This window comes from Halichoerus grypus, chromosome X (assembly GCF_964656455.1).
Source record: "Halichoerus grypus chromosome X, mHalGry1.hap1.1, whole genome shotgun sequence".
Lineage (NCBI taxonomy): Eukaryota > Metazoa > Chordata > Mammalia > Carnivora > Phocidae > Halichoerus > Halichoerus grypus.
This window is the reverse complement of record NC_135727.1, coordinates 1,506,538-1,529,109: the sequence shown is the minus strand read 5'-3', so window position 1 is coordinate 1,529,109 and position 22,572 is coordinate 1,506,538. Positions and strand designations below refer to the sequence as shown.

At 49.8% G+C, this 22,572-nt stretch overlaps 1 protein-coding gene across 43 annotated transcripts; it reads left to right on the top strand.

Moving 5' to 3' along the window:
- The first annotated feature begins 548 nt into the window (after positions 1-548).
- TAFAZZIN (tafazzin, phospholipid-lysophospholipid transacylase) lies at positions 549-21,172 on the top strand. 43 transcript variants are annotated; one of them, XM_078064312.1, is made up of 11 exons: positions 549-1,029; positions 1,198-1,326; positions 2,358-2,403; positions 2,650-2,735; positions 11,210-11,257; positions 12,080-12,160; positions 12,231-12,272; positions 12,461-12,523; positions 12,666-12,772; positions 13,193-13,270; positions 14,065-15,719. In XM_078064312.1, the coding sequence occupies exons 1-11, from the start codon at positions 921-923 to the stop codon at positions 14,332-14,334; spliced, it is 1,059 nt and encodes a 352-aa protein (XP_077920438.1). In that variant the 5' UTR covers positions 549-920; the 3' UTR covers positions 14,335-15,719. The 43 variants fall into 43 exon arrangements, 39 of the variants coding, with proteins under 39 accessions (XP_077920438.1, XP_077920441.1, XP_077920450.1 ...); XM_078064315.1 differs by having other exon boundaries at positions 12,720-12,772; positions 14,065-15,714; XM_078064324.1 differs by having other exon boundaries at positions 12,720-12,772; positions 13,422-14,269.
- Positions 21,173-22,572: the final 1,400 nt, after the last annotated feature.

Sequence of the window (22,572 nt, the reverse complement as noted above, 5' to 3'; positions counted from 1 at the left end):
AAATATTACAAAACGGTTAATTCCGTTTTATGAATTTTGCCTCAATAAAAAACAAAGGGGAAAAAAAACCTAAATAAAAGTGCCCCGGGGACGCCTGGGTGGCTCAGTCGTTAAGCGCCTGCCTTCGGCTCAGGTCATGATCTCAGGGTCCTGGGATCGAGCCCCGCATCGGGCTCCCTGCTCGGCGGGAAGCCTGCTTCTCCCTCTCCCACTCCCCCTGCTTGTGTTCTCTCTCTCGCGGGGTCTCTCTCCGTCAAATAAATAAATAAATCTTTAAAAAAATAAAAAAATAAAAATAAAAATAAATAAAAAATAAAAAATAAAAGTGCCCCGTCAGCTCCAACCTTTAGTGGTGTCAGGTAATTGTTCGCCTAGCCCAAGTTACCTATGGAGACTTTTCTGGGCACGAACTAAGGAGCTACAAAGGACGCGCAGCCGCCAGCGACCGGGAACCCGCTTCTGCGCGGGAGCGGGGCGGGACGGGCGGGGCGGGGCGGGGCGGGGCGGGGCCACACCGCCCAAGGGCCCGCCCCTGCTGCCGTCAAGCGGCCTGAGAGCATTTTGCGACAGGCCGCTGGGAGCCGGCCGCCGTCGCTGGCTCGGTTTCCGGCGGGGGCCCGGGGCCCCTGGCTGCCACCGCCGGCCCCTCTCGCTTCTCACTGCGAACCCCGACTCCTGACCTCGGTGGCGGCTCGTCTGTGGCGAGAGAGCGGGGGCCGGCCCGGCTCTGGCCTGACCTGCGAGGTGACCTTGGTCGAGTCCCCTGTCGAGCGGAGCCCGTCTGTGGCGCGGGCCTGCCGGGGACCCAGTTCTCCAGCGGTTGAGGACACAAGCCTAGAGCGGCCCCACAGGCTGCCCCGTGGCAGGGGAAGCGCCGGGCTGCCTGGGGGGAGCGGGGGAGCTCGGTCTGGGCGGGGGAGATGCCCCTGCGTGTGAAATGGCCGTTCCCCGCCGTGCCGCCGTTCACCTGGACTCTGGCCAGCAGCGTCGTCATGGGCCTCGTGGGCACCTACAGCTGCTTCTGGACCAGTGAGTGGGCCCGAAGCCGAGGCAGGGTCGGCCACGGCTCTCCACGCCCAGCCAGAGTTGGGATTTGGGGTTGTGGGCGTGGGTAGGGGCTAGTTTGGCTGGGGGGAGCCCTGGGACCCAGGGAGAATGAGGCCAAGACCTCTCCCCACAGTCCGTCTCTCGCCCCAGAGTACATGAACCACCTCACCGTCCACAACAAGGAGGTGCTGTACGAGCTCATCGAGAACCGAGGCCCGGCCACGCCCCTCATCACTGTCTCCAATCACCAGTCCTGCATGGATGACCCTCATCTCTGGGGTACCTGGCACCAGGGTTATGGGCACAGGGAGGCATGGAGAGAACCCGGGAGGGGGCCAGACAGAAGTAGAACAAACTGACTTCTCACTGGGCTCTCTACAAATCCCTGGCACTCCTGTTTCTGGGGTGTCCTGCCCCAAGGATTAAAATAGGATTTGTGGCCCCTTCAGTATCCTCTCAGAAAATAACTTGGCAAGGGCCTCAGAAATTTGGAGGGACCGAGGGAGTGAGGAAACAGCTGCAGGGCAAAGTCTGATTGATGGCTGCTTTACTTTGATGCATCAGGCCTGTGGAACCCTCCATTCTCTAAACTGTTGAAGGTCCCACAGAGTATTGAAACAGATCCGAGAACCAAAGGGTATCTTGTCAAGGAAGGTCTGGGCTAGAGGCTGGGAGACGTGTGTCCTGGTTCCAGGTTTGCCCCAGGCTGAGTTTGTACCCTTTAACCAGCCTCATTTGGGAGCCCACTTCACCACCTAGAAGTTCCTGCTCTGCTGACTTCACAGGGAGTTGCTTGGCTCCAGTAACCCAGATGGCGGGGTGGAGGGGTGCCCAGGGCTTTTATTGATGAATTCAGGAGGTTAGACTGTGGTAGAGCTCATGGGAAGCCAGTTGGTCAAATCGGAGCCTTTTAGAGCCCACCCTGGCCACTGGGCAGAGAAGGGCCTGTAGAGTACCACAGGCAGATACCAGGAGGCCAGGAAGGAGCTTTTAGAGCCATTCAGTAACCTGGACTGGGGTGGGGGCAGTAACACTGGAGGGACAGGTGTAGAAGGATAGGCAGTGGCAAAAGGTATCAGGGAGGTAGGCAGGCCAGATGTGGGGACCAATACGATATGGGTGGGGATGGGAGAGAGGGAGAAGCCAGGGACAACATGGGGTCCAGCCGAAGGGACTGGAAGATGCTACTTTTAGCCATAGGGAAATGGTAGTGCTGCTGCCCCCGCTCCTCATTCCCTGAAACTGGGTGACAGAAAAAGATGCTCCCTAGGGACCAGGCAAGCTGGGGCATGAAGCGTTTCCTTCTCTAGGGATCCTGAAACTCCGCCACATCTGGAACCTGAAGTTGATGCGTTGGTGAGGAGGAATGGGCCCCTCGCAGTGGGCCTGGCAGGCCTCACCCGTCTCTGCCCAGATTTGCCCTCCTCCTGCTCTGCCCAGGAGGCGGCGTCCAGCAGTACAGGCAGGGCACGGGGTGGGGTTCCACAGGCCCTCCTGTGCCTCCTTTCCACATTGCCGACAGTGTCAGGCATCATGTTGCGGGGAGGGCAGGGAATTAGGGTGCAGGGGAGGCAGGGATGACTGCATCTGTCCCTACTTCAGGACCCCTGCGGCTGCAGACATCTGCTTCACCAAAGAGCTGCACTCCCGCTTTTTCAGCTTGGGCAAGTGTGTGCCCGTGTGCCGAGGTGAGCTGATCCTCCAAGAAGGGGCTCGTGGGCGAGTGAACGCAGGGAGGCACTTCTGGGGCCTTCTCTGGTTTTCTTCGGAGCGGGAACTGGTGGCTAGTGCTTCTGGCTGAGCAGCACTGGGAGTGGAGGGACCAGGTGGGACATGGAGCCTGGGCACAAAGGGAGCCAGGGGCCACTGCCCCAGCGGTGTGTGTCCCAGTTGCATGGCATGGCTGCGCAGGTGGCGCTGGCGGCTGGGGGAGTGAGGGCCTCGCGGAGAGCACTCAGTTCCTGGGACTGCCTGAAGGCTGTGTGAACCTGGGACTTCTGCATTAGAAGTCAAGGAGGCATTGTCCACAGCTAAGAGACTCACTGATGGCGGTGTGGTGTCGTTGGTCTGTGGTGGTGGTGGCATGTGCTGGAAGCTGCAGAGTTTGGGAAAACAGGCTTGTGGGGTGAGGGTGTGACACTGGGTGACTACTCAGCACCTCTCGAGAGCCTCAGGAGGTAGGGACCATTTTGATCCCCATTCTCCAGATAAAGGGGATTGGAGGAACTAAGCCACTGGTCCAAGGTCATGGGGTGAGAGGTGGCAAAGCCAGGATTTGAATCCAGGTTGCTCTTTCCTCTGGGGAAGTACAATATTTTCTAGGCGGAGTACGAAAGGAAAGGCATTCGAGACACAGGAACCCCATGCCAGGCACTGAAGAGGTAAGCGATAAAGGTAGACAATGTAGGTTGCAGGCCAAATGTGAAGGTTCTCGAATAATCATGGTAAGAACTGTGGACTCTGTTCTCTCATCAGGGCAGTGATGTGCTTCCGTCTGTGGTTCAGAGAGAGAGAGCTTCCTGGCTGCAGCATGGCTGGTGGATGGGAGCAGAGCCCAGTGGAGGCAGGGAGCCCAGTTAGGGGCTGTCTCAGTAATTCTGGCAGCAGAGGATTGTAGCTGGGCCTCTGGAGGCCGCTGTGGGGAGCTGGAGAAGTCCTGCAACAACAGGACTTGTTGGTAGATTGGGTATGGGAAGGGGTAAGGAAAAGATAGCTTGAAGATGACACTAGGTGACATCTGATGACACTGAGCCACTGTGAGGATGAGATGAAGGGAAAGCAGTGTGGGGGTTGGGAGGGGAGGTGAATTCTGTTTTGCACATGTTTCATCTGAGGAGCCTGTCACCTGAGGAGGGGAGCAGTCCCAGAGGCAGTGGGATGTGCAGTTCTGGAACTCAAAAGAGCAGTCAGGAATATATTAGGGACTCAACCACTAACAAAGTCACAGAAGTAGAGGTAAGATTGCAGAGAGGGAGAGTGGATGGAGAGCAGGAGCCAGGACAGCACCTCAGGGCGGAAACACAGACGCAGGCCACCAAGGCAGCAGGAAGCAACGGCCAGAGAGGAAGGAAGCAAAGCAGGGCCCCTTGGCGCCGGAGAAGCCGTTTCTGTGAAGTGGCAGCCGCAGGAGGTGTCGGGCAGGAGGGAGAGGGGATAGCAGGGACGTCCACTCCTCCCAGAAGTTCAGCTGTGAGGAGGGAGAGAGAGGAGGAGGTAATCAAAGGGTGTCAGAGGTCAAGGGAGAGGTTCTTATTCTACGTGGTCAAAGTAAAACATGATGAAATGTAATAAAGTAACCTCAAAAAATGAAGGGCTTTTAATGAAAAGCTGCAGTGCCTACCCCTCCAGATCCTCAGATCTCCTCCTTGGAGACAACAGCCTTGAGTGCTTTCACTTCTTGCTGCATTTGAAGGCTATTTCATTTCTCTAAAACATAAGCAGAAGCTACAAGTGTTGTGGCTAGTGACTGTGGCATTGTTTATCACACCCCACTCTGAGAGATGGGGACTCTGCTCAGGTTCCTGAGTCTCAGTTCCTCCCTTCTGCAACCTCACACAGAGGCCTTCCATGTCCACTTCTTTTTTTTTTTTTTAAGTTTTTTAAATTTATTTTTAAAGTTTATTTATTTTTTTAGTGGGGTGTCAAACTCATGACCCCGAGATCGAGTCACATGTTCCTCCGACTGAGCCACCCTCCCTGTCAACTTTTTGTCTTGTTCTTCTTTTTGATCTGCATCTAAGTTTTACTGTACAGTTAAAAACAGAAAACAAGGGGCGCCTGGGTGGCTCAGTTGGTTAGGCGTCTGCCTTTGGCTCAGGTCATGATCCCGGGGTCCTGGGATCTAGTCCTGCATCGGGCTCCTTGCTCGGTGGGGAGCCTGCTTCTCCCTCTGCCTGCCGCTCCCCCTGCTTGTGTTCCCTCTCTGACAAATAAATAAAATATTTAAAAAACAAAACAAAACAAAATCTTAATTCTAAGCACCTTCAGTGAGAGAAAGTGGGCAGGGAAAAGCTATTTATCAACATACATGACGTGCAGCAAAGATCTAACAACGTGTTAAAGGAAGTATCTGACATACTTGGCTTCTATGTTCCAAAATATTCCATTTCCCCCCCAAGGGTAGGCCTTACGATACGACATGAAGTATCAAAGTGATCTTGTACAAACTATACAAGTCAGTAGAAATACCGTTTGCAAAAGCTAAATATGCATGTGTTGTTCCAAAATCATGGTAGTAGTATTTTTTCCCTTTTTTTTCTTAAGATTTTATTTATTTATTTGACAGAGAGACACACAGCGAGAGCGGGAACACGAGCAGGGGGAGTGGGAGAGGGAGAAGCAGGCTTCCCGCCGAGCAGGGAACCCGACGCGGGGCTCGATCCCAGGACCCCGGGATCATGACCTGAGCCGAAGGCAGACGCTCAACGACTTAGCCACCCAGGCGCCCCACTTTTTTTTTTTTTTTTTTAATTAAAGTACAGTTGGCACACGAAGTTGCATTAGTTTCAGGTGCACAACATAGTGATTGACAACTCTGTATGTTATGCTGTGCTCAGCACAGGTGCAGCTGCCATCTGTCACTGTACAGCACTGTATTCCCTATGCTGCACTTTCCATCCACGTGACATATTCATTCCATAACTGGGAGCCTGTATGTCCCACTCTCCTTCACCCATTTTGCCCATCCCCAAACCCCTGCCGCTCTGGCAGCCATCAATTTGTTCTCTGTATTTGTGGGTCTATTTCTGTTACTTGTTTTGATTTTGATATTCCACATATAAGTGAAATCATATGGTATTTGTTTTTCTCTGATTTATTTCACCTAGCATAATACCCTGTAGGTCCATCCATGTTGTTGCAGATGGCAATATCTCAATTCTTTTTTCACTTTTTTTAAGGTGGAGAGGGCCAGAGGGAGAGAGAGAATCTCTTGGAGCTCTCTGCTCAGTGGGGAGTCTGCTTCTCTCTCTGCCCCTCTCCCTGCTTGTGCTCCCTCTCTCTCTTTCTCAAATAAAATTTATTTTATTTTATTTATTTGTGAGAGACAGAGCACGCACACACAAATGGGGGAGCGGCAGACAGAGGAAGCAGGCTCTCTGCTGAGCAGGGAGCCCCATGTGGAGCTCGATCCCAGGACCCTGGGATCGTGACCTGAGCCGAAGGCAGACGCTTAATGACTGAGCCACCCAGATACCCCTTATTTATTTATTTATTTATTTATTAAAGATTTTATTTATTTATCTGAGAATGAGAGAATACGAGAAGAGAGAGGGTCAGAAGCAGAAGCAGTCTCCCCGCTGAGCAGGGAGCCCGATGGGGGACTCGATCCTGGGACCCTGGGATCATGACCTGAGCCGAAGGCAGATGCTTAATGACTGAGCCACCCAGATACCCCTTATTTATTTATTTATTTATTTATTAAAGATTTTATTTATTTATCTGAGAATGAGAGAATACGAGAAGAGAGAGGGTCAGAAGCAGAAGCAGTCTCCCCGCTGAGCAGGGAGCCCGATGGGGGACTCGATCCCAGGACTCCAGGATCATGACCTGAACCGAAGGCAGTCGCTTAACCAACAGAGCCACCCAGGTGCCCCTATTTATTTATTTATTTATTTATTTTTTACGTAGGCTCCATGCTTGGACTCAAAACCTGAGATCAAGAGTTGCATGCTCTACTGACTGAGTCAGCCGGGCGCCCCTAAGATCTCATCCTTTTTAATAGCTGAGTAATTTTCCGTGTGTGTATGTGTGTATACACCACATCTTTATTCATTCATCTATCGAGGGACACATGGCTTGGTTCCATATCTTGGCTATTGTAAAGCTGCAATAAACATACGGGTGCATATATCTTTTTTTTTAAAAAAAAAGAATTTATTTGAGAGAGAGAACAAGCACGGGCATAGGCAGAGGGAGAGGGAGAAGCAGACTTCCCACTGAGCATGGAGCCTGATGTGGGGCTCAATCCCAGGACCCCAGGATTATGACCTGAGCTGAAGGCAGATGCTGAACTAACTGAGCCACCCAGACACCCCTGCATATATCTTTTTGAATTAGTGTTTTTGTTTTCTTTGGGTAAATACCCAGTAATGGAATTATTGGATCATATGCTATTTTTATTTTTAATTTTTTGGGCAACCTCCATACTATTTTCCACATTGGCTACACTAGTTTACATTCCCACCAACAGTGTACAAGCGTTCCTTTTTCTCCACATGCTTGCTAACATTTGTTATTTCCTGTCTTTTTGATACTAGCCATTCTGAGAGGTGGGAGGTGATATGTCATGGTGGTTTTGATTTGCATTTCCCTGATGGTGAGTGATGTTGAGCATCTTTTCATGTGTCTATTAGCCATCTATATGTCTTCTTTGGAGAAAGTCTGTTTAGGTTTTTTAATTGGATTATTTGGGCTTTTGGTGTTGAGTTGTATAAGTTCTTTATATAGTTTGGATATTTGGATATTAACCCTTGATTGGAAATATCATTTGCAAATATCTTCTCCCATTCAGTAGGTTGCCTGTTTGTTTTGTTGATGTTTTCCTTTGCTGTGCTGTGCAAAAAGCTTTTTATTTTGATGAGTCCCAATATTTATTTTTGCTTTTGTTTCCTTTGCCTGAGGAGACATATCTAGAAAAATGTTGCTAAGGCCAATGTCAAAGAGATTACTGCCTATGTTTTCTTCTAGGAGTTTTATGGTTTCAGGCCTCACATTTAGGTCTTTCATCCATTTTGAGTTTATTTTTGTGATGGTGATAGAAAGTGGTCCAGTTTCATTCTTTTGCATGTGGCTGTCCAGGTTTCCCAGCACTGTTTGTTGAAGAGACTGTCTTTTCCCCATTGAATATTCTTGCCTTCTTTGTTGTAGATTAATTGATCATAGAAGTGTGGATTGATTTCTGGGTTCTCTATTCTGTTCCATTGATCCGTGTGTCTTTTTGTGCCAGTACCATACTGCTCTGATTACTACAGCTTTGCAGTATCTCTTGAAATTTGGGATTGTGATACCTCCAGCTTTGTTCTTCCTTTTCAAGATTACTTTGGCTGTTTGGTGTCTTTTGTGGTTTCATACAAATTTTAGGATTATTTGCTCTAGTTCTGTGAAAAATGCCGTTGGTACTTTGATAGGGATTGCATTGAATCTGTAGATTGCTTTGGGTCATGTGCATGTTTTAACAATATTAATTCTTCCAGTCCATGAACATGGAATATCTCTCCATTTGTTTGTGTCATCATCAATTTCTCTCATCAGTGTTTTATAGTTTTCAGAGTGCAGGTCTTTCATCTCCTTGGTTAAGTTTATTCCTAGGTGTTTTGTTCTTTTTGGTGCAATTGTAAATGGAAATTGTTTTCTTAATTTCTCTTTTTGCTGTTTTGTTATTAGTGTATAGAAATGCAACAGATTCTATATGTTAATTTTTTATTTTATTTTTTTAAAGATTTTATTTATTTGACAGAGAGAGACACAGTGAGAGAGGGAACACAAGCAGGGGGAGTGGGAGAGGGAGAAGCAGGCTTCCCGCTGAGCAAGGAGCCCAATGCAGGGCTCGATCCCAGGACCCTGGGATCATGACCTGAGCTGAAGGCAGACGGTTATTGACTGAGCCACCCAGGCGCCCCTATATGTTAATTTTTTTAAAGATTTTATTTATTTATTTGAGAGAGAAGGAGAGAGAGCACGAGAAAGTGGTGAGCAGAGCCAGGGGTCTGTGAGGGTGCATACTGCAGGTGTCCATGGCTCAGTGGATGAGGCTAGAGGGGAGGGGCAGAGGCAGAGGGAGAGGGAGAAGCAGACTCCTCACTGAGCAGGGAGCCTGATGTGGGGCTCGATCCCAGGACCCTGAGATCATGACCTGAGCTGAAGGCAGATGCTTAACCAACTGAGCCACTCAGGCACCCCATCTGTATGTTAATTTTGTATCCTGCAATGTTATTGAATTCATTTATTACTTCTAATAGCTTTTTGGTGGAGTCTTCAGAGTTTTCCATGCATAGTATCATGTCATCTGCAAATAGAGACAGCTTAACTCCTGCCTCACCAACATGGATACCTCTTATTTCTTTTTCTTTTTTTTAAGATTTTATTTATTTATTTGAAAGAGAGAGGGAAAGCACAGAGGGAGAGTGAGAGGGAGAAGCAGACTCCCCGCTGAGCAGAGAGCCTGACGTGGGGCTTGATCCCAGGACCCTGAGATCATGACCTGAGCCAAAGGCAGATGCTTAACTGACTGAGCCACCCAGGCCCCCCTCTTTTTTCTTTTTCTTGTCTGATTGCTGTGGCTAGGATTTCCAGTATGATGTTGAATAAAAATGGCAAGAGTGGACAGTTGTTCCTAATCTTGTTCATCTTGTTCCTCATCTTGTTCCTAATCTTAGAGGAAAATCTCTCAGTTTTTCACCTTTGAGCATGATGTTAGCTGTGGTTTGTCATATATGGCCTTTATTATGTTGAGTTATGTTCTCTCTAAACCCATTTTGTTGGGAGTTTTTATCATGAACAGATGTTGAATTTTGTCAAATGCTTTTTCTGCATCTATTGAGATGACTGTATGATTGTTATCCTTCATTTTGTTAATGGGGTCTATAGCATTGATTGATTTGTAGGTATTGAACCATCCTTGCATCCCTTGAATAAATCCCACTCAATTGTGGTGAATGATCCTTTTAACGTGTTGTTGAATTCAGTTTGGTAATATTTTGTTGAGGGTTTTTACGTCTGTGTTCATTGGGGATATTGGCCTTGTTCTCTTTTTTGTAATGTCTTTGACTGGTTTTGGTATCAGGGTAATGATGGCCTCATAGAATATATTTGGAAGCTTTCCTTCCTCTTCTATTTTTTGGAATAGTTTGAGAAGAATAAGTATTAACTCTTCTTTAAATGTTTGACAGAATTCACCTGTGAATCCGTCTGGTCCTGGACTTTTGTTTGTTGGGAGTTTTTTGATTACCGATTCAAATAATCATTTACTAGTAGCCTATTCAGCTTTTCTATTTCTTCCTGATTCTGTTTTGAACATGTATCTATTTCTTTTAGGTTGTCCAATTTGTTGTTGTATACTTTTTCATGGGACTCTTTTATAATCCTTTGTGTATCTGTGGTATCAGTTCTTTCTCCTCTTTCATTTCTGATTTTATTTGGGTCCTCTCTTTTTCTTGATGAGTTTAGCTACAGGTTTATCAATTTTGTTTATCTTTTCAAAGAACCAGCTCTTGGTGTCATTGATTTTTTTAAGTCTATTTCATGTATTTCCACTCTGATCTAATTATTATTTCCTTCTTTCTACTAACTTCAGGCTTTGTTCTTTTTCTAGTTCTTTTAGGTGTGAGGTTAGATTGTTTATTTGAGATTTTTCATGTTTCTTGAGGTAGGCCTGTATCACTATAAATTTCCTTCTTAGAACTGCTCGGGGCACCTGGGTGGCTCAGTTGGTTAAGCGACTGCCTTCGGCTCAGGTCATGATCCTGGAGTCCCAGGATCGAGTCCCGCATCGGGCTCCCTGCTCGGCAGGGAGCCTGATTCTCCCTCTGACCCTCCCCCCCTCATGCTCTCTCTCTCTATCTCATTCTCTCTCTCAAATAAATAAATAAATAAAATCTTAAAAAAAAAAAAAAAAAAGAACTGCTTTTGCTGTGTCCCAAAGAATTAGGAGCATTGTAGTTTAGTATAATTTTGATTTCAAGGCGGATGGCTCAGTTGCATTAGCAGGGTTTAGCAGAGCTGGAGACAACCCCTCTGAAGCCCCCCTCCTACCGGGTAATGCTATCCCAGGTAGGGAAGCCCCCGCTCTCATGATACCCTGAGAAACTGTGGTGACTGCTTGCTCCTTAACTGTAGCCCCTGAGGGAGCTGCTGGGCCAGGGCCCCATTGGGTTGGCTTGGGTTGAGACTCCTGGATGCCCCACTAGCACCTTCTAAACACTCGGCCTTGCAGAGAACAGGTTAAAAGTCCATTTCTTGGTGCACTGACCTGAGATAGTCCCAATGTGTGTCTCCTCCTCTTTATGATAGGTGTCCCCTAGTTGATAAGTCCGTCTGTCACAGCCCACTATGTGGACAAGGTTGAGGAGATTCTTACTGCCTGTAGTCACAGATTGTCTCCACAGGACTCCCAGTTGAAAGGCAGCACGTAGCATTAGGCATTCTGTATCTGTGTTGTTGCTAGCTGCCAGGCCACCTGGGCCCAGTGTCATGGCCTCCAGGTGCCTCCAAGGTGAGTGTTAGCCTTGGGGGCAATGCATCCCCCCTTTTTTCAGCCTAGCAAGTTTGAGTTTTTCCCAACTCTCAGTGACTCCATGTATTGCATCAAATGTTCTCCCTTTCCCAAGAGGCTTAGATAATGAGAGTCTAGTTTCAGGGGGAGCCCCGTGAGGGGCGAAGCGGTCGGCAGGAGGGAGGGATGGTGGAGGCTGAGGGCTCAGGCAGGGCTGGGAGGCCTGTGAGGAATGGCTGTGGGGACTGGCCTAGCTGAGACCTCAGGAAAGGGCTGCTGTCGAGGATCTGGGGCCCAGGTGCGGGCTGGAGATCATGAATAGATGTGGTTTGCTCCAGCAGTGCCCTCTGGGCCAGGGGCAGCAGATGGTAGGCTCGCCCCAGGGGCGGTGCATCTGCATCCCAAGGAGAAGGAAGGCTCCAAGAGCTGAAGAGGAAGGGAGGGCAAGGAAAGTGGTGAGCAGAGCCAGGGGTCTGCGAGGGTGCGTACTGCAGGTGTCCGTGGCTCGGCGGGTGAGGTGGTGGCGGGACCGACAGGCAGAAGGTGGGGCTGGAGGCTGGTGGACGAATTGCCAGTTCAGAATTTTAGTTCGAGACAGTTGGAGACAATGATGCTGCCTTGCACACGACGGGTACTTGGAGGTTTAGAGGTTATTACTGAACAAAGGATGTCGAGGGCCACAGTACAGCCAGAGTCCCCAGAGACAGTGATTGGAGGGTGTCCACGTGGCCGGTGCAGTGGGGGATGAGGTTGTCCTTGAGCTGTTGCAAGCAGGGAGCCCTGGGAGAACGGGGACTGATGGTGCAGGCCTTTTCTCGGCAGGAGATGGCGTCTACCAGAAGGGAATGGACTTCATTTTGGAAAAGCTCAACCACGGGGACTGGGTGCACATCTTCCCAGAAGGTCAGTGGAGTTGGCAGGGTTGCACACCCCCCCAGCTCCCAAGCCTCACCTCTGTCCTCTCTCTCAACAGGGAAAGTGAACATGAGCTCTGAGTTCCTACGCTTTAAGTGGGGTAGGCACTGCCGCCTGGCGGGGGGCGCTGCTGGTGGTAGCAGGACGGAGGCAGGCGCCGACCAAGGGCTTGCCTTGCGGGGCTGGACCGGGGCAGTTGGTCTGAATTGGAAGCGGGCAGGGCTGGCTTTGCTATAGGCTGGCACTGGAGCTCTGCTCGTGCCAACATTGCCGCCTCTCCCTGGGCAGGAATCGGACGCCTCATTGCCGAGTGTCATCTCAACCCCATCATTCTGCCACTGTGGCACGTCGGTGAGCATCCTTCTTGGGCCAGGTCTGCAGCCTGGGGATGGGGGCGGGGCGGGGGGGCTTCCCTAGCTTTGGGAGGGTTTCCACTGGGTGGCAGGGAGAGGGCACCTGGGGTGGCGGGGGCTGGGGCTTCATCTTTTCCCAGGCTGCCCTGCTCCACCCCATGCCTGCTTCCTGGCCTCTGTCCATTGTGCTGCAGGAATGAATGATGTCCTTCCTAACAGCCCGCCCTACTTCCCCCGCTTTGGACAGGTGGGTAGGAGCTGCTGACCCTCCTCTGTCTGTCTTGTCTGCCATCTGCCTCGTGTCCCCCACTCAGCACTACTGAGGCCAGATTCAGGAGGAGCTGAGCTTGAAGCTGCAACAGGGGGACTGAGTGGAACAGAGAGAGGGACTTCCTGGCACCAAGGCCGGTAGAAGGAGAACAAAAGAAATCAGGCTGGGTGGGGGTGAGCCGTGGGGTTTGAGCAGAACAGAACATCTAGAGCATGGACTGCAGGACTTGAATGTCACTGAGCCTGACCACCTCGTTTTAAAGAGGGAGCGTGGCCATGAGGGAGCACGCAGCAAATTAGGGGCAGGACTTGGCTTCTGGCTCTCTGGGGTGGTTGGACCGTGGCTGTGGGCACTCTCCCTGTTTCTGTCACCTGATGGTGGCTGGTCTCCCTACAGAAAATCACCGTGCTGATCGGGAAGCCCTTCAGTGCTCTGCCTGTGCTCGAACGGCTCCGGGCGGAGAACAAGTCGGCTGTGAGTTGTCTTTCTCCCCCGCGCCACTCTTTTCCCCGCTTCCCTGGGCTGCCCTGTAGCTGTCTTAGCCTTTCCCGGCACCCTCAGCCTCCCAGGGCCCCTGGGCCAAGCTCCCCAAGGGCTGCAGGCCAGCCCCAGTCCTTCCCCTCAGGTGGAGATGCGCAAAGCTCTGACTGACTTCATTCAGGAAGAATTCCAGCGCCTGAAGATCCAGGCGGAGCAGCTCCACAGCCACCTGCAGCCCGGGAGATAGGCATCACCCCACCCAGATCCTGCCCTCGCTTCCTCTTGGAAGGGGGCGGCTGGCCGCCAGGCCCAGGAAAGAGGCAGCTCCAACCCAAGCCCCAGGCGCCTGCTCTCAGTGCTGCCCTTGGGTTCTTGCCCAGCACAGCTGAACTGGGGGATGGACTGATGTTTTGAGGTCAGATACATTTTTTTAGACAGATTTGTGCATAACCCCTAATGGGTATCCTGTCCTAGTTGGTGAGCATTCCCTCTGCTCAGCTTCTTCAGTTGAAGGAGGGGTTTCAGCTGCTCCTCCCACTTGGCCACGAAAGGAAGAAGAAATTTTGGCAGGGGCCTCCTCCTTTCTTGCCTTCAGGTGTTCTCTTCCAGGGCTGGCATCAGGATGGAGGGTACTTGAAGGGGGGCAGGTGGCCAGGCCAGAACTTTGGGTAGGGGTCTGTGAGGCCCTTGGCCTGGCATTCACCCACCTGCTCCAACCTGGGAGCTGCTCACCACCTCCTCAGGGATGGCCATCAGCCACCTCTTCCTTCTGCCCACACTTCCCACAGGCCTGGGGTCCTCAGGCAGGGCCCAACCCTGGGCTGCACGCAGAAGAGCAGCCTTTTGCCACAAGTGGAACCCAGCTGAACGGAGCCTGCACGGGCCGGGGCTCACCACCTGCTCTGTCTTTTCCACCTCCCTGGCATCACTTGAGTCCCATGGGGCCTGGGTTTTCATGTTTTGTAACCAGTAAAGCATTTGTGTTGTGTTTGACCTCTGGCTTCCTCATAGGGGTAGGGATGGGAGGTGGCTGCTGGACAGGAATGCTGGGCCCTTAAGAGCAGATGGGCGTCAAGCTCTCACTCAAAACTTCGGTCATTCTCGGGGCGCCTGGGTGGCTTAGTTGGTTAAGTGTCCAACACTTTTTTTTTTTTTTAAGATTTATTTATTTGACAGAGAGAGAGAGCGAGAGAGCACACAAGCAGGGGGAGCAGCAGAGGGAGAGAGAGAAGCAGACTCTCCGCTGAGCAGGGAGCCTGAGATCATGATCTGAGCCAAAGGCAGATGCTTCACTGACTGAGCCACCCAGGCGCCCCTAAGTGTCCAACTCTTGATCACAGTTCAGGTCTTAATCTCAGGGTTGTGAGTTCAAGCCCTGTGTTGGGCTCCATGCTGGGCTTGGAGCCTACTTAAAAAACAAAACAAAACAAACCTTCAGTCATTATCTGTAATCCCCATAACAAACCAGCAAAAGTAGGGATTAATCTTATTTCGCAAAGGAGGCAGAGTGAGGCTAATGCACTTGCTTCAAAACTCAAATCTAGTAAGGTAGGGAGAAGCAAATAGCAATTCAATCCTCCCCAGGCTGGTTCCCGGGAGGGACAAGGTCTCTAAAGGGCCCAGCAAGCCACCATGAGCAACAAGCGCTGTGATGCCAGGTGAGAGGGGGGACACCTTGATTGAGCTTCAGACCCTTGGTAGGAGCAGAGGCTGGGGTGGTGGTGCTCCTGGTAGAAGCAAAAGCAAAATCCTATAGAGAAAAGTGAGCTCAGTTTAGGTCTCCAGCCCATCCATAAGTTAAGATCAACCCAAAACACTTCACAAAGATCGCCAGACATAAGGAAACGAAGCATCAACAGGAACAACAGGCTGAGACCTGTAGGAGCTTCTGACATTGACAGGGTCGGACAGATCATGGAGAGTAACAGAAATGTGGAAAGAAAGGATGGAACCACAAGAGTGAGCCAGCGGGAATAGAAGATTCAAAGATGATCAGGACTGTAACTGTGTGTGAATCTGTAATTATTTCCAAATACAAGGTTTTTAAAAATAACCAGAAGGGGAGGGGCGCCTGGGTGGCACAGTCGTTAAGCATCTGCCTTCAGCTCAGGTCATGGTCCCAGGGTCCTGGGATCGAGCCCCACATCGGGCTCCCTGCTCCGCGGGGAGCCTGCTTCTCCCTCTCCCACTCCCCCTGCTTGTGTCCCCTCTCTTGCTCTCTCTCTCTCTGTCAAATAAATAAATAAAATCTTTAAAAAAAAAAAAACAGAAGGGGAAAAAAATCACTCGGGCAGGGGGAACACAGACTGTTGGCCAATTTGCATTTGCAGGTCCAAATACAATATCACTTTTCCCACATATATCCATTTAAACAAACAACTACAGATATTTACTGTATAGATGCTGCAATTTGATTTTTTCATATAGACAATTTTTTTAGAGTGGTTTTATTTATTAAAAATTTTATTTATTTTTAATCGACTCCCCCTGCTTGTGCTCTCTCTCTCTCTGTCAAATAAAAAATAATGCACAGCGGATGATCCCAGGGTCCTGGGATTGAGCCCCATGTCAGGCTCCACACTCTCCCTCTCCCTCTGCTCCTCCCCCCACTTGTGCTCTCTTACTCACTCTCTCTCAAATAACTAAATAAAATCTTAAAATATAAATATATAGACTAAATTCCAATCAAAAGCTAATCAGAGTCCAAGCAGATATTTGTACACCAGTGTTAAAAGCAGCATTAATCACAATAGCCAAAAGGTGGAAACAACTAAAGTGTCCATGGACAGATGAATGGATAAACAAAATGTGGCCACACAGTGGAGTAGTATTCAGCTACAAAAAGGAAAGAAATTTTTTTTTTTTAAGATTTGATTTATTTATTTGACAGAGAGAGAGACAGTGAGAGAGGGAACACAAGCAGGGGGGAGTGGGAGAGGGAGAAGCAGGCTTCCTGCCAAGCAGGGAGCCCGATGTGGGGCTCGATCCCAGGACAAGGCAGACGCTTAACGACTGAGCCACCCAGGCGCCCCAAGGAAAGAAATTCTGACATGTGTTACAGTGTGACTAAATCTTGAAAATATTATGCTGAGCGAAATAAGCTAAACATAAAAGCCACATACTTTATGATTTGTTTCACTTGTTTGAGGTCCTTAGAGTAGTCTAAGTTATAGAGACAGAAAATAAAACGGTGGGTGCCAGGGGCTGGGGGAAGGGGGAGATGGGGAGGAAGTGTTTAGTTGGGACAGACTTTGAGTTTGGGATGATGACAATGTTCTGCTAATGGATTGTGGTGATGGTTGCCCAACAATATGAATGTATTTAATGTCACTGAACTGTACACTTAAAAATGGATAAAATGGTGGGGCGCTTGGGTGGCTCAGTCAGTTAAGTGTTTGTTGATCTCAGCTCAGGTCTGGATCTCAGGGTCATGAGTTCAAGCCCCGTGTTGGGCACGGAGCCTACTTAAAAAAAAATGGGTAAAATGGTAAATTTAATATTATGGATATTTTACAAGAAAAAAACTTAAAAAATTGGCTAAGATGGCAAACTTTATACTTCACTACAATTTTAAACAATCAAGATTTTAGAAATCATCTAATCAATCTGACAAGTTGATTCTAAAATTTATATGGAAGCACAATAGCCCAAGAAGAGCCTGTTGAAAAAGAACAGGTGGGAGAACTTGCCTTACCAGGCATCAGTTTATTATGAAGCTATAGTAATTGGGGCAGTGTGGTGTTGGATAGACAAACTGACCAGGGGAATGAAATAGAGAGCCCCAAGACTGATCCACAGCTATATGGACACTTAGTATACAACAAAAGTAGCATTTCCAGACAGTGGGTAAAAGGATGTTCATCTTAATAGACGGTACTGGGACAACTGCAGATCTCTATGGAAAAAAAGAAAGTTGACCCTACCCCTCACACCATCCATAAAAGTGTGAAAAACAGAACAACTTCTAAAAGATAATGTAAGAGAATATTTCCATACTCTTGGAGGCAGGGAGAGGTTTCTTAAAAAGGACATAAAAATATTAATCATAAAGGAAAAAATGGTAAATTTGACTATACTAAAATTAAGAAGTTGTGTTCATCAGAAAACCTCATTAAGAGAGTGAAAAGGAGGGGCGCCTGACTGGCTCCGTCGGTGGAGCGCGCAACTCCTGATCTTGGGGTCGTGGGTTTGAGCCCCATGTTGGGCCTGGAGCCAACTTAAGAAAAAATGGGAAGAGGGGCGCCTGGGTGGCTCAGTCGTTAAGCGTCTGCCTTCGGCTCAGGTCATGATCCCGGGGTCCTGGGATCGAGCCCCGCATCGGGCTCCCTGCTCGGCGGGAAGCCTGCTTCTCCCTCTCCCACTGCCCCTGCTTGCGTTCCCTCTCTCGCTGTGTCTCTCTCTGTCAAATAAATAAATAAAATCTTTAAAAATAAAAAAATAAAAAAAAAGAAAGAAAAAATGGGAAGATTGATAGGAGCAGGCATTTCACAGAAGAGGAATGACAAATGGTAGAGCTGAAAGAAAATATATACACCTTGTGAGTTTCCTGCGGCTGCAGTAACCAAGTACCACAAACTGGGAGGTTTAAAGCAACAGCCATTTCTTCTCTCCCAGTTCTGGAGGCCAGAAGCCTGAGGTCAAGGTGTGGGCAAGGTTGGTTCCTTCTGAGGGCTCTGAGGGTGAATGTGTTCCCTGCCTCTCTCCTGGCTTCTGGTGGTGGCCAGTAACCCTTTGGCTTAATTCTTTGGCTTGTAGACAAGTACCCCTGATCTCTGCCTTCCCCTCCACATCACTTTCTCCTCTTTGTGTCTGTGTCTTTTCTTCTTCTTCCTCTTCTTCTAAGATTTTATTTATTTATTTGACAAAGAGAGACACAGTGAGAGAGGGAACACAAGCAAGGGGGTGGGGCAGAGGGAGAGGGAGAAGCAGGTTCCCCGCTGAGCACAGAGCCCGATGCGGGGCTTGAATACACGGCCTGGAGATCATGACCTGAGCCGAAGGCAGATGCTTAACGACTGAGCCACCCAGGCACCCCTCTTTTTCTCTTTCTTTTTTTTTAAAGATTTTATTTATTTATTTGAGAGAGAGAGAATGAGAGACAGACAGCATGAGAGGGAGGAGGGTCAGAGGGAGAAGCCGACTCCCTGCAGGGAGCCCGATGCGGGACTCGATCCCGGGACTCCAGGATCATGACCTGAGTCGAAGGCAGTCGCTTATCCAACTGAGCCACCCAGGCACCCCTCTTTTTCTCTTTCTTAAAAAGGCACCAGCCAGGGCACCTGAGTGGCGCAGTCGGTTGAGCGTCAGACTCTTGGTTTTGGCTCAGGTCCTGATCTTAGGGGCCTGAGATCGAGCCCCACGTCAGGCTCTGTGCTCAGCGCAGAGTCTGCTTGAAGCTCTTCTCTCTCTCTCCTTCTGCCCCTCTGCCCCCTGCCCCGTGCTCTCTCAAATAAATACATCTTTAAAAAATAAAAATAAATAAAAAGGCACCTGTCATTGGATTAGGGCTTGCTCTCTCGAATCCAGCATGACCTCATCTTAACTAATTACATTTGCCAAGACCCTATTTCCAAATAAGGTCACATTCTGAGGTTTCAGGTGGGCATGAATTTTCTGGGACATTATTCAACCCAGTACATGTACCCTAGGACCTAGCAATTCCCCAGCTAGGTATATGCCCATTGAAAAGCACATATATATGCACACAAGACGTATACACAATTGTTGGCAGCACTGTTAGCTCTACTGACCAAAGTGGGAAACCACTCAAATGGGAAACCTCCTCACCGGTGGAGGAGCTCAGTGGCTGGCAGAATATTTATCTAGGGGAATGCCAAGCAGCAATATTGCTATTAAGCGATGACTGGCATTAACCACCCATTCTTGAGCAGAGAATCTAGACGCAAAATCTAATACTGAATAATTCCATGTATAGAAAGTCCCCAGATAGACACAACAAAGCCATCATATTTAGAGATGCATGCTTAACCGCTGCTATGGTCTGAATGTTTGTGTCCACCCCCACCCCCACCAAATTCATGTGTTGAAACCTAATGCCCTGATGGTATTAAGAGGTGGGGCCTGTGGGAGGTGCTTAAGTCTTGAGGGTGGAGCCCTCATCATTGGGATTAGTGCTTCCTGACAGGCCCCCGAGAGCTCCCCTGCCCCTTCCACCAAGTGAGGGTACAATGCAAGATCTGCAGCCTGGAAGGGGGTCCTCACCCACCCTGCCAGCACCCTGATCTCGGACTTCCAGCCTCAAGCGCTATGAGCAATAAATTTCTTTTTCTTTTTTTTCCCCTCTTTTTTCTTTTTACTATTATGTTTTAAATTTCTGCTGTTGATAAGCCACGCAGTCTGTGGTATTTTGTTAAAACAGCTGGAACAAATTAATGCAATTGGTAAAATCCTAAGAACCAAAGTGCGGATCATACAAGTCAGGTTCACGGTCACTTTGGCGGAAGTGAGAGGGAGGCGATTAGAGAGGAATGATAGGGGATTTGGGGGTATAGACATTCGAGTTCTTGGACTGGACGATGCCAAGGGAGTGTTTGCTTTGATATGTCATTGCACTGGATATCTTTGTTTTGTGCTTTTGTCCTTTTCCATCTTTGTGGTCAGCATGTGGGTCAGGCCAGCGTGCAGGCAAGGCGAGCCTGGGAAGGGCGGCGCCGTGGTCAGGGTGAGTGGGCCCTGGGTGTGGATTCCATCCTGCTGGGGGCCCGCACTTGGGGTGATTGGGAATCTGGGAGTGAGGTGGCGGCCCCCTTCCTCTCATCCTCACAGCAAACTCAGCATGGGGCTCTGGGTTTGCACAGCAATCCTCCAGGGGGTTGAAAGGCTCCCACTTAGCCACGGTGTCTTCTGATCCCTGGATCACAGCGATGGTGGGGGCATCCTTAAATCTGGCACCTCCAGGTCCTCTCCTGCCTGGCAGTGGGCAAGGAGAATTGCTCTTACAGGGAAGGAGAAGGCTGAATAATTGTGAACGGTGATGCCGTCTCCCAGGGCACCTGAGACATCTGGCATTCGTAGGTCATGAAGGGCCTCACGGCAAAAAAAAAAAAAAATGGGAGCAACAGGAAGCACCCCCGGTGTCAGCCCCTGAGAGAATGAAGCCATCCGTTGTGGAAGGCAGGACGGTGCCATTTCATCGAGCTCCAGTACAAGGAGACTAAGCATTAGACTGTTTATGGGCACATACATAAGTGGTCAACCTGCTAAGAAAAACCAGAGAAAGGCAAACACCAAATTCAGGCTAGCAATGACTTCTGGGGGGAGGCAGAAAAATGAGATTTGGGAGACACAGATGCCTGGCCAAGGAATTGGCAGTGGCCTGTTGAAGTCCGGGGCAGGTTTATGAGGATTCCTTTTATTGCATACTTCACATACAGGTAATTAGATTACACGTATACATGTAACACGTCTGTAATCTGTGTAGCACATAGATATTATACATATTTTGGTATACGTCCAATATTATATTAAAGCAATTTAAGAAGACACGGGGGTGATGAGGGCCCAGAAGGGTTTTAATGAATTCCTGAAGCTTTTACCCTAAAGATGAAGCCCACAGACAGAAGGTCCTCATCGGTACTGTCAACAATCGGTGTGAGTCACTCAGCTTAGATGTCACCTCCTGGTCAGACCAGCCTCAAGCGGGTGCCCCTCTCTGTGCCTCCCTCCGGGCCCTCTCTCCCCCTTTTCAACATCCATCACCCTGTGTTGTGACCTACTGTCCTGCATCTCCTCTAGGTCAGATTGTGAACTTTGGGGGGGTGGTCCAAGTCTGACTCAGTGCCTGGCCCAGAGCAAGCGTTTAGGAAGCCTCGAGGGTCGCCACTCCAAGGACCTCTGACAACTGAGAGAGGAATAAAAGCAGCAACAGGTGAGCTCCCCCACTGAGGATGAGAGCATTTCGACCACACTGCCGGCCAGCAAGATCACATTTGTGAGAAAGCCTTTGCTTCAAAACTTGATTTAAACAGTGCTTATTGTGTTCTTCAGTTTGGCTCCTGTCATTCTGTGTCACCTTCTCCTGGTCCCCAGGGCGTCCATCCCTGCCCTTGACCTCTTCTACTCCTTCCTGTGGCACTGTCATAGAACTTTCCTCCCAAACTGTGTGACTTGCTGGGTCTGTCCTGGGCCTGGAGGACTTCACCTACACTGGGATGCCATTTAGGGTTCTTGTTTCTTTCCCCACTGGGCACCAGCCCAGGCAGATTCTCCGGGACTTCGGTGAGTGACTGAATGAGGGAGTGCAACTGAGCCCCAGGGTCGTGCGGTGGGCTGGTCCCTCCTTTCCCCACCGCTGGCTGCCCCAGCTCTGGTTCTGGCTCCAACTTCTCAGTTCAGTTGCTCCCAGGGCCCCTGCCCCCATCCTGCCATCATGCCACTTGGTCAAACCTCAGTCCCAGACCAATGGCGAGGAACCAGCCTCTGGTTTCTCTAGCCTTCTCTCTGCCCCTCCATCACTCTGGCCAAGCTCCTGTCATCCTGTCATCTCTCTCCCAGAGAGGCGACAGCCTCCTACTGGTCTCTGCTAGCATTCTTACCCCCTCCAGTCTGCTCTGCTTACCACAGCCAGATCAGCCCTTTAAAATAAAAATCAGATAATGGCAGCAGGGCTTCAAAGCCCTCTGGGGATAGAATAAGCTCCAGTGCAAACCCCTCCCTGCAGCTGGCCTGGACACTGCCATTGCCACTTGGGGGCCCCACAACACCCTAAATTTAACTGTTCCCAACTGGCTTTACCTCTCAGTCCCCAACTCAGAGAGACCCAAGAGCCACCTTCGGACACTGTTTTCCTCGACCATGTCCTGTCAAGCTCACCTCTTCTCCCCAGGCAGAACTGCCACTGTCCCAGGCTGAGCCACACTTGTGACAACCACAACCACAAGCTCTTTCAAGCAGTTTCTCTGACAAGCAGAGGCAGTCAGTGAGCTGTCAGCCGCTGTACACTGGGAGCTGGCTCCCGGCACCCAGCCCTCCCGCGGGATCCCGCACTGTACCAAGGGCTCTGCGTGCAAGCCGAATTCTGCTAACGAGAGGCACGGCCCTGCGCGTGGTGCTTTTCTTCAGCAGCCTCCTGGCTTAAGTCACAAATGTCCTGGTGTTTGAGCGGCAGGGGCGGCAGCCGCAGCGGCTGGGTGTAGCGTCCCGGTGTCAGTCATGAGCACCCAGCTTAACTGCAGCCACATACAGTACCGCAGTGGACCTCCCTGTGGATGCACCTTGTGCTCAGCTGAGTATTTCCGTTGACTGGATCCGGAAAAGGGAAACTGCTTGGTTAAAGG

What these genes read in the sequence shown, in the direction of transcription:
- TAFAZZIN (XM_078064306.1), top strand. Translation starts at nt 938, where the DNA reads ATGGCCGTTCCCCGCCGTGCCGCCGTTCACCTGGACTCTGGCCAGCAG. An exon ending in GTGTGTGCCCGTGTGCCGAG is followed by an intron (nt 2,736 to 3,354) that starts GTGAGCTGATCC and finishes CCTCTGGGGAAG; the next exon opens with TACAATATTTTCTAGGCGGA. An exon ending in TCTGCCACTGTGGCACGTCG is followed by an intron (nt 12,524 to 12,665) that starts GTGAGCATCCTT and finishes ATCTTTTCCCAG; the next exon opens with GCTGCCCTGCTCCACCCCAT.